At 32.4% G+C, this 11670-nt stretch overlaps 1 protein-coding gene across 1 annotated transcript; it reads right to left on the bottom strand.

Annotated features, from left to right (window-relative positions):
- Window positions 1–5559: 5559 nt before the first annotated feature.
- LOC102606267 (probable inactive purple acid phosphatase 27) lies at window positions 5560–9915 on the bottom strand. Its single transcript, XM_006362391.2, has 11 exons — window positions 9611–9915; window positions 8940–9031; window positions 7977–8052; window positions 7745–7867; window positions 7512–7604; window positions 7295–7424; window positions 7131–7212; window positions 6923–7055; window positions 6629–6834; window positions 6051–6486; window positions 5560–5973 (listed from the first exon to the last, which is right to left on the bottom strand). The coding sequence occupies exons 1-11, from the start codon at window positions 9830–9832 to the stop codon at window positions 5668–5670; spliced, it is 1899 nt and encodes a 632-aa protein (XP_006362453.1). The 5' UTR covers window positions 9833–9915; the 3' UTR covers window positions 5560–5667.
- Between the last annotated feature and the right edge of the window lie 1755 nt (window positions 9916–11670).

Raw genomic sequence — 11670 nt, 5'->3', positions numbered from 1 at the left:
GAGTCCTCTTTCCAACGCCACCGAGTTTTCCCTTTTCCGATCTCGGAGTAAAAAGTTATGCCCAAAATAGTGAAGCACTGTCAGCAAGGACGAGCTTAGACGGGTTTAGTGGAAACTTTTAAATGGGTCCTTATTTCTTTTCCTAAGTTGAGCCCCTTTTATTATATGCCTTTCCTAGCAATTATAAAACCCTTCTAGACCAAATTCTTCCATTTTAAGTCACTCCAATTAGAATTAAAAAGAAACCCAACTCCTCTAAAACATTTCCTTCTCTACAATCCTCCATTTAAGAAGGTCAAGAACTTGGAACTAGGGCTTGGTTTGAAGGATGTTTTCATTAAAAGCCTCGAATTTGCTTATGAAGTGGGTTTAATGCCTATGATTTAATGTTGATGAAATTGTGTTTAGATCGGATTGTATTGTTGATTTATATGGTTTTGTATATCTATTTATGATGAATTGTTGGTATATGGATGAATTGAGGATTATGGCTTTGGTGGATGGTAAGTTGGCTTAATCTCATATTATGGATAAAATTGTTCTTGCTTGGTTTGATCCACTTATGGTGGAGGTGTTTAATTATGGAATGTATTGTGACCATGGCCTTGAAGGCATAGTATGAGAAATTTAAGTGTTACATGACATTTTTATGAATGGACATTCAATGGAGCTAATGTGATCATGTTATGAAAGTAAATGTGTTATTATTGAAAGGATTTTTTCTCAATTTGACACTCATGAATGTTGATGATAGAATATGAAGGATTCTTCAATATAAAGTATACCTTGAATTGGTAGGGCTTATGCATCATTTTCTTGTATAAATGATTATATTGTTGATTGTTGAATCCTCGGATCGGTAGGCTAGTGGCACCCTTCCACACGAGCTTATAATGAACCTTGGAATCGGTAGGCCTATGGCACCTTTCCATGAAGGTTAATGATGAGACTTGAACCGGTAGGCCCATGGCACCCTTTCAAGAGGAGTTAATGAGCTTTCCTAAATGAACCTTGAAACGGTAGGCTTAAAGCACCCTTTCACGTGTTAATGAATGTATTTTGGAGTTGGTAGGCCAATGGCACCTCTCATATGTGATAATGTCAAGATAACGAACTATTCTATGGGAATGTTGGCTAAGCACCGAGTGGATTTGGTTAGATGGAAACTCCCCCAATAGTTAGGCATGAGTTTCAATGATCGTCTACCTTATCCCATAAACTATGTGCCCGCATAGGTAGCTAGTGGATCCATTAAGCTATATACCGGTCTTCCTTAGGCAAGTAGACCACCTCTTTACGGTGTGGGGACTTATGACACCGGATTCCATGACAAGCTCTCATGGTCTATGTCGGTTAAACGCTTACTTCCCATCATGCGAGATTTCATTATGGTTTCTTGATAGGTTCTACAAAGTGTAGGTAGTAGTATGGGATGCTACCTATACATTGCACGAGTAGGCTTGGAGAGGGTCATAGTGAGTTTCTCTAAATCCTAATGTATGTGATACAATTGTGGCCTAAATGAGGTTATTAAAGAATGTTGGCTCTCAAATGCTTAATATGAGATGCATGCTATACTTGGGTTATATTACGAGTTATTTTCCCTTGTCATGTCTTAATTAATGATATACCTCTTATGTATGAATATTGTGCAAAGGTGAAAGAAAGGAATGATAAGTTACCTTAAGTGACCTTAATGTGGTGCCTTAGTATGGATGGTGGTATGGGACGCCATCCATACATTGCACGAGGTATAGCATAAGGGTTTCTTGAGGTGAAGGTCCAAGGTAAAGGTTTTCATGTTGAAATTGTTTAAAGGTAATATTATGACTTACTTGATGTTTATGCTTGTATTGTATGTCTTTTATGCAACTATTCATGGTACTTCAAAAAGTGGCATAATGCATGGTTTCTAACCAAAATGTCCCTTTTAAAGCATGTTTTGCATGGTCATCATACTTAGTACATTTTGTGTACTAACCCATATTCTTCATATTTTTACTATAAGTGTAGGTTCCGGCAAGTGATCCCTCCTAGCTAGTTTGAAGTGTTGGATTGCTTTCCTCCAAGACTTGGTATGTCCTCATGGATTCGAGGATAAGACAAATAAGTTCTTTTGTTCATGTAATAGACTTAATAGACTTCTTTTGATTGTAAAGGGCCGTGTCCCTACTTATGTTTTGTGACTGTGTCTAAGATGACCATGTGAGACTTAGACTTCCGCTGTGTGTTTTTAAAGTTGTTTTAATGAAGTCTAAATGTGTGGATGTAAATAAGTTTTTTTTTATTCCGCACTATTTTCATTATTGAATGCGATGAATGACTATGTGGCTCGTATAAGACCCATTCGGGGTCGAATACGCCATGTTACGACTAGGGGGTACTCTCGGGTCGTGACATATTTATATTTCTATTCTGTTTTTAAAAGTTGTGCAAATATAAACCATGGGAAATTACCTTTTCAAACAACGTTAAATTTGGGTCTAATGTTTGCTTGTATATTACTCATACAGATAAAATATTATACTATTGTCTAAGCATTTACGTAAAGAACTTACAAAATTTTAGATTTTGGTCTAACGTTTTCCCATGAAATTTTGAGTTATTTCGAAGAAGATATATTTATTTACTTTAAAATATAGTATAGATTTTTTAGCAAAATGATTTATACGTAGATTAGAAAGTCAATAAATTAAACTACTAAAAATATAAGTAATAGTAGTACTCCCTCCGTCCCTTTTTAGTTGTCCACTTTAGAAATGGCACACAGATTAAGGCAACAATGATTAGCACAGTGAAGTTACAATTTTACCCTTATGACAACTTTTCATTTCAAAATTACAACCACTTCTTTGAATTCAAGTGAAATAAATTGGAGGGAAATAAGGGTATAATAGGAAAAAATTTGTTGTCCTTTCTTGATTTGTCAAAATGGACAACTAAATAGGGACAACTAAAAAAGGGAAATAGGCAACAATGATTAGCACAGTGAAGTTACAATTTTACCCTTATGACAACTTTTCATTTCAAAATTACAACCACTTCTTTGAATTCAAGTGAAATAAATTGGAGGGAAATAAGGGTATAATAGGAAAAAATTTGTTGTCTTTTCTTGATTTGTCAAAATGGACAAGTAAATAGGGACATCTAAAAAAGGAAATATGGACAAGTAAAAAGGGACGGAGGGAGTAATAATTAGTGATACTTTTATGGGTCTCAAAATATCTATGAAATTAACATCCCCTATCAATGTTGTGTATGTTGAGCAAGTAGATTCAAAATGAGCGTAATCTTAGATAACGTATGTGTTCAATTAAACTCATAGAACTCATGTCGCTCATGTAAAAAAGAAGATAATTAATAATAATTACCATAGATCCAAGAAACATAGGTCCTTGAACATGAATAGAGGCAGATTTAGTTAGTGCAAGAACAGTCTTGTGGATTTGAATTCCAGATAATGGTTGTTCCATTTGGCCAATGTGTTGTTTTCCCGAAGTAATTGAAAAAACATTATTGATTAAACTCAACACAACACATAAAACCCAGAGTATTTGTTTCCTCATTTTTCTCTCTTAGCTCTACTTTGTTTTGTTGTGGAATATAATCCTCATTCTTTGCATTTTATATTGGGGTTTATACTTTGGGGTTGTTTGATTGATTAGTGGGATGGGATACACACGGATATGTCATGAGATTAGCTATCTTCACCTTATTCTTATTGGGTTTGTTTATTCCAAAAAAGGATAAGAAACAAAGTTCTGATTTTAATCTGATAATTTACTAACAACTAAAAGATAAATCAAATAATGAATTAGATATAAAAATAAATAAGAGATTAAGATAGCATATGTTGGCATGGTTCCAACAATCAAGGCCGTCATAACTCCTAGGCCACTGAAATCACCCTAATTATTATTTTTTAAATTACTTATAAATATTATTATTTTTTAAAAAATTATATATATTATGAGTGCTATGATTTCTACTAAAGAAATTGCATATGAGATGAATATAGAACCTGAATTTTCGTAAAAAATAATTTGATGAAAAAATTGATAACGAAAGTCCCTTGAAATTAGAGTTGATTACTTTATATATATATATACTAGATCAAACTATTTTTTCACTTCAAAATAGTTTTGAACTAACTGAATCATATGAAAATATATTTGGTTTCATATTTAGTTGTAAAATAAAGGTTACTAGATGATGAGAATTTAAAAAAAAACATTGTTTTAACCTTGAACTTTCTTTAACACACAATAATTATTCTGATATTGATGGTTTAGATTATTTTTTTTGAATTAAAAGTGTTTAGAGAAATAATAAATAGAAGACAATGATCTAGTGAAAAAATCCAATCAAATAAAAAGACTTGATTCTTTTTTAAATGCACATAATGCTTATAGAATAATATTAATAGTTCATGAAAGGCCAGGGATTTCCTTACATCGCGAACACGAAGGAACCTTCGTGAATGCGAAGAAGGATACCTGGCACCACATATCAACAACTCCAAAAACACAGAGCGGACCCTTGTAACTCGTTCAGAACCCTACAAGAATAAACCAATAATGCAATTTGTGCTAAAACACATTTCAAACCTATTGGAATCGTCAAAATACCAGTCGGAATTGTCTTGACCATATGTTGACCGTGGTCAACTCAAAACTTAAGAGAAGCTTATTAAAATCCAACAAAATGCACTTGAAAACCTTGGGAACTGAAACAACCAACTCCCCCGCCTCCACTAGGCCAAGTGAAACCATCATGACCTTGCTGACACCCAATGTTGACTTTGATAAATTGAAAAACTTCTCCAAAATTCATTGGATCACCTCATAAATCGATTCGCCCCCCCTCCCCTCCACCCCCACCCCACCCTCATCCAATCCACCCACTCCGCAAGTCATAAACACCGAACCAAATCTATGGTAGGGTCAAATGGGGGAAAGAAGTGGAAATCACAAAACGACCCCGAGGATTGTTACAAGTATACAAATCTATGCAAGTTTGTTTTTTTAAGAGGGATAGCTTAATTCCCCTTAAGGGTAAAACTATAGTAATTAGGTTCTCTTAGTATTTTGTTGGGTGATCAAATATTTGAAATCCATTTCTTTGTTAATTCTATCAAACATGAAGGTGTTTGTAAATGTACTTTCTGGAATCTTATCATATATACAAGTTAAATAGAAGGGAAAATGATCTGAAAAATACTTTAACTTTGGCCGAAATTGTTGTTACGATATCAAATTTTATGGAGGATCTTTTACCCCGCAATATTTAATAGTGTATTTTAAAGGTATGTGCCCACGTGGACACATTACTAGTTATAATGATGCAATATTTATGATGTTCACGTGAGTACATTTATACCTTTAAAATACACTATTAAATAGTGCAGGGGTAAAAGGTCTTTTCCAAAGTTCGATATCGTAACAATAATTTCGGTCAACGTTCGGATATATTTCAGACTTTTTTCCCTAGATAGAATATGAAGAAGAAAAAAATCAAACAAAGTTTGCATGTTTGTTACACCCTATCTAAAACAGTGACTAGAACCAACATGCAAATTTCTTTATTTTAAATCAACACCTACTAGTACATCCACTTATTATTAAGAACTTGAAAGTACACTCTTCATTGCTGCATACACTTGATTTTTTAATTAGCCAAAGTGGTTGGTTCACAACCATCATGGACACAAGCTAAAACATCCTTGTAGTCTCTTGAGATTGTAAAAGAGTCATACACTTCACCATCTTTGCTCTTCTTGTACTCAAACAGAAGGGAAGATTGGTCAAATGCTGTGAGTTTCACAAATCCCCAGTCATAATCTTTGAACACACTCCATTTAGTGTTAAGAGTTGTGAATTGTGACAAATGACTTCCTCCTCCACCAACAACAACATGAATCGTTCCGTTCACTACGCCAGAGTAGTGTGATGTCTCATTGTTCACACATTGATTCTGTTCATACAACAAAATGAATGGTTTTCAAATATATATATCTAAGTGAAATAGAAATAAAATGTGTATATATATACCTGGTAAATGGGGCAAACTCTTTCATAGTTATGAACGTGCCCGAAGAATGCCATATCAACCTTATACTTTTGCCAGAGCTTTTGCAAGTGCTCCCTTCCCATGGGCTCTTCAAATGATCCTTCATTAGCATACCATTCATTAGATGAGTAACCAAGAACACGATGAGCAGCGAAAATCAACCAAGGCTGTTTATGTCTATTGGCTGACGCAAAGCATTGCTCGATGAACTTGTATTGTTCAGATCCCTCTCTCCAGTCATGTTCAGTGTCTGCTATACAGAAGTGGAACATCCCATAATCAGCTGCATACCAGAACTTAGCTCTATTTTCTGCGGGAACATAGTATAATGTTTCAGCTGGTACACCACATTCTCCACCCGAGTCTAGACCGTTATATATTCCTCCACTGTTCTCCCAAGTTCTTTCATGATTACCACTGCAGAACAAATTGTGGAGAGTTAGAAGAACACTAACTGTGTCTGTCTGCCACGAAAACGAAAAAACAATATATACATTATCAAAAGCAAACTGTCTATCTATACAATCAAAAATGGCATTTTTGAGTACTATGAACAGACCTTGCAATCATGAAAGGTACTCTCGATGTTATTGGCTCTACTTGCGCAGTAAATTGATCCCATTGTGAGATATATCCGTTTGCATAGGGGAGATCTCCAATAAGGAAAACCGCGTCAATGTTATCAAGGTCCTTAATAAGGGTGTCAGTTGTCACAAGTGAACCTGGCTGATAATCAGCATATTCATTTGAACCATCGCGTTCTTGCTGCAACAACAAAAAAAACAGAATTAAGAGAAATCGACTTCAAATATCACGATTTCAAGAACAGATAGTACTAGTAGATTATATATACCTTCCCCATGTCTCCAAAAATCACGATTCGTTGCAATGACTCTTGTCCTGGAAATGGAGGAGATTTAAATGAATATTGCTTGCTCATAACAACTGAACCATCGCTTAATAAGTGACCCAACTTGTATGTGTACCTGAAAGTTCACAAATATGAGCTAAAACAACGGGTGGAAGTAAAGTAACAAAAATGTAGCATCAGAAAAACTTACTCCACATTTGGCCACAAATCCTTGAGGAAACTTGTATGTATGAATCCAGGATCACGCCATCCCACAGTTCTAGCAGGAGATCCTACAAACGCGCCCATAACATTATTCAGTATGAATTAATGCAAAATCAATACACCTCTGTTCCCTAGTTCTCTGCCTCATACCACACATGCTGTTCCGATGAAATGTGAGTGTCCCTGCTGGGGAGCGTTGTTGTACTTGTCCCTTCCATCCCCATTCGACAAATGGAACAGCTTCATCAATGTTGTAACCACTTGTCCAAGTAACAGTCATCTACGAGAAGAAAGTCATAATTGTTAATTTTGATATAATTGGTACTTCTACCCCATAAAACATGACTATACCAAAAGAAAAACTTACTATATCCCATGACTTCCCGAGAGCAAGACGTGGATAAAGAGGCGCTTTTGGATTGGAAAATGCGACATATTTTGAGACGGATATCAACTTAGGCTGTAAAATACATGAATCTGTTAAGAGTCCATATTCATGTCTCATCAAAGTTACTACTTTATAAAATAATACAAACACATATCAGATAATGCGATAACTGAAGCACATAAAACATCATATAGTAAGCAGAATATGATTACATTTTCCAAACCACCAGAGAAGAAGGCAAATGAGAAATCGCCACGTTGGTTAATTAACTGGAACTTAAGTGAAGTTTTCCCAGTCTTTGTGTACTTGCCATTGCTATAATTTGCAAATTTGAACTGTAATAAGAACAAAGAAAATCAAATAGACCAAGTCCATAATACACATAATAATTAATAACTATATACATAATTTTAATATTTTGCAAATACAAATTGTTAGACATACCTTTAAGGGGGCAGTACAAATAAATGGAGCTCCAGATTCTTTTTCTTTACTGGTTTGTGGAGGACAAATGGATTCACTGCAATTCAACAAATTAAATGTTACATTAACCAAACTATTTAAAACAACATCATTTAGAATATGGAGTCAAAGCAATAAATATCTCATTAATTTATGCTACCTATTTATGTGGCGGAAGGATAATTACTTATTTTCATATTTGATTAGTAAGAAAAAAAATATTATTCCAAAAATATTTAGGTATAATTTTAGCAAATAGTATGACAATTAACATCAAACCCGGACTCAAGTCCCCTATCCTGACCTTGACTTCAACAATGACCCCGACCCCAACAAGGTACCTGGCCCAAATACTAACCTAGACCTACCCTCAGAACTTGATCCTCAACCCGGAACCCGACCCAACTCTAATCTTTGGTGGAAGTCGAGTTGGGTCCTTAATTGGAATTGAGGTCAAGAGTTGGGTTGGGGTTGGGGTCATGAATCAGGGTCTCATGTAGGATTAGGAGTTGGGTCTTGGATACGAGTCAAGTGGTAAGATTGAAAGGAAGCTTTGCAAAATGTTTTGTTTGCTTTAAGTAGGAAAATTATTTTCTTTAAATTGAAGGAAAATAAATTTACTAAAAAATATTTAAATCAATAACCAAAACATATCCGGAGTAAAAGATAAAGTTTGTTAAATATTTAATAATTTTTTAAAAAGTATTTTAGGGTTTATTTTAAACCAACTAAAGAATAAAAAAGTATTTTTTTGTCATTTAAGTGAGGTACAGATATTATAAACGTGATTAGTGTGAAATTATATCATTCTATTATAATTTCACTTTTGGTTATTATTTATAGTTATATAGTACAATTTATATACTAAAATATATTTATAGTTTAATCATAGATAAATAATGTATAGTCAACTAAATTATAAAAATTGTAAAAGAGATTATTTACTTGAAGTTTGCAGGAGAAAAAACTCCAACCCAGTCATCTTGTGAGGGCTCTGCATTCCTTAGGTTTATTGTAACCCATTCAAAATCTTCACCCTATCATATATCAAAAAACTTACATTAAAATATCATTCCAACGAAGAAAAGAAGAACGTTCCGATTAATCGAATCAGTAAATTCTGAATATATAATATGGTTATTAACATAAAAGATTGTTACTTCATTCCTTTAATTATGAAAAAAAAAATCTAGTAAAGTTTCACACTATGATTTAAATATATATATATATATATATATATGGGAAAACGACTTGCCGGCCATCAAATATTTATATTTCAAGGTCAAAATCCGTCTTAAATTAATCCAGTTGTATACATAGGGATATAATAGAAAATATTTCAAAGGCAAAAACAACACATTCAGTTGAACTCACAGAACACGTCTTAATTCTAACATAACATAAAACGTCTTAAATTCAACATAACATAGAAAGAAAAAAAAACTATGAGGCGAAAACAACATAACCTCTTAATTAAATTCAATAATATACATAGGAAGAGGAACAAGAAAAGAAGATTCTGAGGCAAAAAACAACATAACATTCAATTGAACTCACAGAACCCGTCCTAAATCCACCTACGCAGAAAAGAAGAATATGAATATAATATATTTTACCTTGGAGCCAAGAAGAGTAGGTCCATCAACTTTAATGGATGCAGATTTAGATAGAGCAACTACAATATTATGGATTTGAATTCCAGATAATGGATGTTCCATTTGGCCTATGTGCTCATGATGTTCTTGCGCTCCCAAACTAATATATTTTTCTTGAGATGAAACATGAACACTATTAATTAAACTCAACAAAACTAATAACAAGTATAATTTGTTCCTCATTTTCTCTCTTTGCTTAACTACTCCTTTTCTTTTCTTATGGAACACGACATATATAGAATGAAAGAGAGGGTGGAGGGGAGGGCGGGGGGCTATGTAGAAATCTCACGTAAAGTATGGAGAAATTAAGGATTGTATTGATAATTAAAATTGTTAACATACTGCTTATATAGGGAGAAAATTGTAGTCCTAAGTTAACTATACTTAGAGTTCTACTACAGTACATATTACTACTATAATAATAATAATGTAATTATAAATAATCTAATCCTAATTGTAATTTAATCCTAGTCGTAATATAATCTTAATTGGTATAAATAGTCTAATCCTAGGGTCAACTTATATATGTCATATGTGACATTATTTAGATTCCGAGAGTATTGAAATATTATTTATATATGAAAATCACATAAAAAAATATTATAAGTCACAATAATTAACAATTCAAAATATTTAAAAGAAAGACGGATTGAAATCTAGATCAACTTGCCTAAATTAATTAATTTTAAAATGTAGATCAATTTTGTTCATTAAATGATTAGCATTGGCGCGCAGAATAAAATATTGAGTTTAATATAAAGAAACATATATGGGGAAACATATCGTGATTCATGCTCTGTTGCTTGATTGAATCTAGAAATAAATTAATTTTACATTTCACAAAATTTGGGTAATTGTGATGACAATAAAGAAAATATTGTAGAGTTTGGAGGGGAGGGTGGAGGAGAGGGGCGGAGGGCTATGTAGAAATCTCAAAATAAAGAGAAATTAAGAATTGCATTGTTAATTAAAATTGTTAGGTACACTGCTTATATAGGGAGAGAATTGTAGAGTCTTAAGTTAATTATACTTAGAGTCCTACTACAATACATATTACTACTATATTAATAATAATGTAATTATAAATAATCTAATCCTAATTGTACTATAATTCTAATTATAATCTAATTCTAGTCGTAATATAATCTTAATTGATATAAATAGTCTAATCCTAGGGTCAACTTATATATGTCATATGTGACATTATTTAGATTCCGAGAATATTGAAATATTATTTATATATGAAAATCACATAAAAAAATATTATAAGTCACAATAATTAACAATTCAAAATACTTAAAAGATAGACAGGATGGAATCTAGATCAACTTGCCTAAATTAATTAATTTTAAAATGTAGATCAATTTTGTTCATTAAATGATTAGCATGGGCGCGCAGAATATAATATTGAGTTTAATATAAAGAAACATATATGGGGAAACATATCGTGATTCATGCTCTGTTGCTTGTGGGCACACATGTCAATACCATAATTTTTCATTATTTTAAATAATTAATAATCAATAATTAAATAAATAAATATGTCAATAATTAGAATTAAAATGACACATGTCAACACCACAAAAAAAATATAAATAAATAAATTTTAAACAAACTATTTAAAATACAAAAAATTAAAAAAAAATACCAACGGACAAAAAAGTAAAAAATGTTAAAAATAGGTTATTGTAATAGAAAATGAAACAAAGAAAAATAAAATAAAAAACGTGCATCAATCATTTTAAATAAATAAATAGCAAAACTACCCGCACATTAAAAATATCTGTTAAATGAAGATATGCTTTAGTTTTTAAAAATAAAAAAATTATTTTAAATGTGTTTTTTTCAAAATAAGTAACCAACTCACGTAACTATTTTTTTTTAAATGGCAAAATAGTTACTTTTTGAATTTGAATTTAAAATGGTTACCTAAAACTATTCTACCCATTATCTCTATTCTCTATATATACATAAATAAAGTTCATTAAAAAATTAATTGATCTTATTCTTCTTCAAATGTG

The sequence above is a fragment of the Solanum tuberosum genome, unplaced genomic scaffold (assembly GCF_000226075.1).
Source record: "Solanum tuberosum cultivar DM 1-3 516 R44 unplaced genomic scaffold, SolTub_3.0 scf00403, whole genome shotgun sequence".
Lineage (NCBI taxonomy): Eukaryota > Viridiplantae > Streptophyta > Magnoliopsida > Solanales > Solanaceae > Solanum > Solanum tuberosum.
This window is presented reverse-complemented; position numbering and strand designations above follow the sequence as displayed.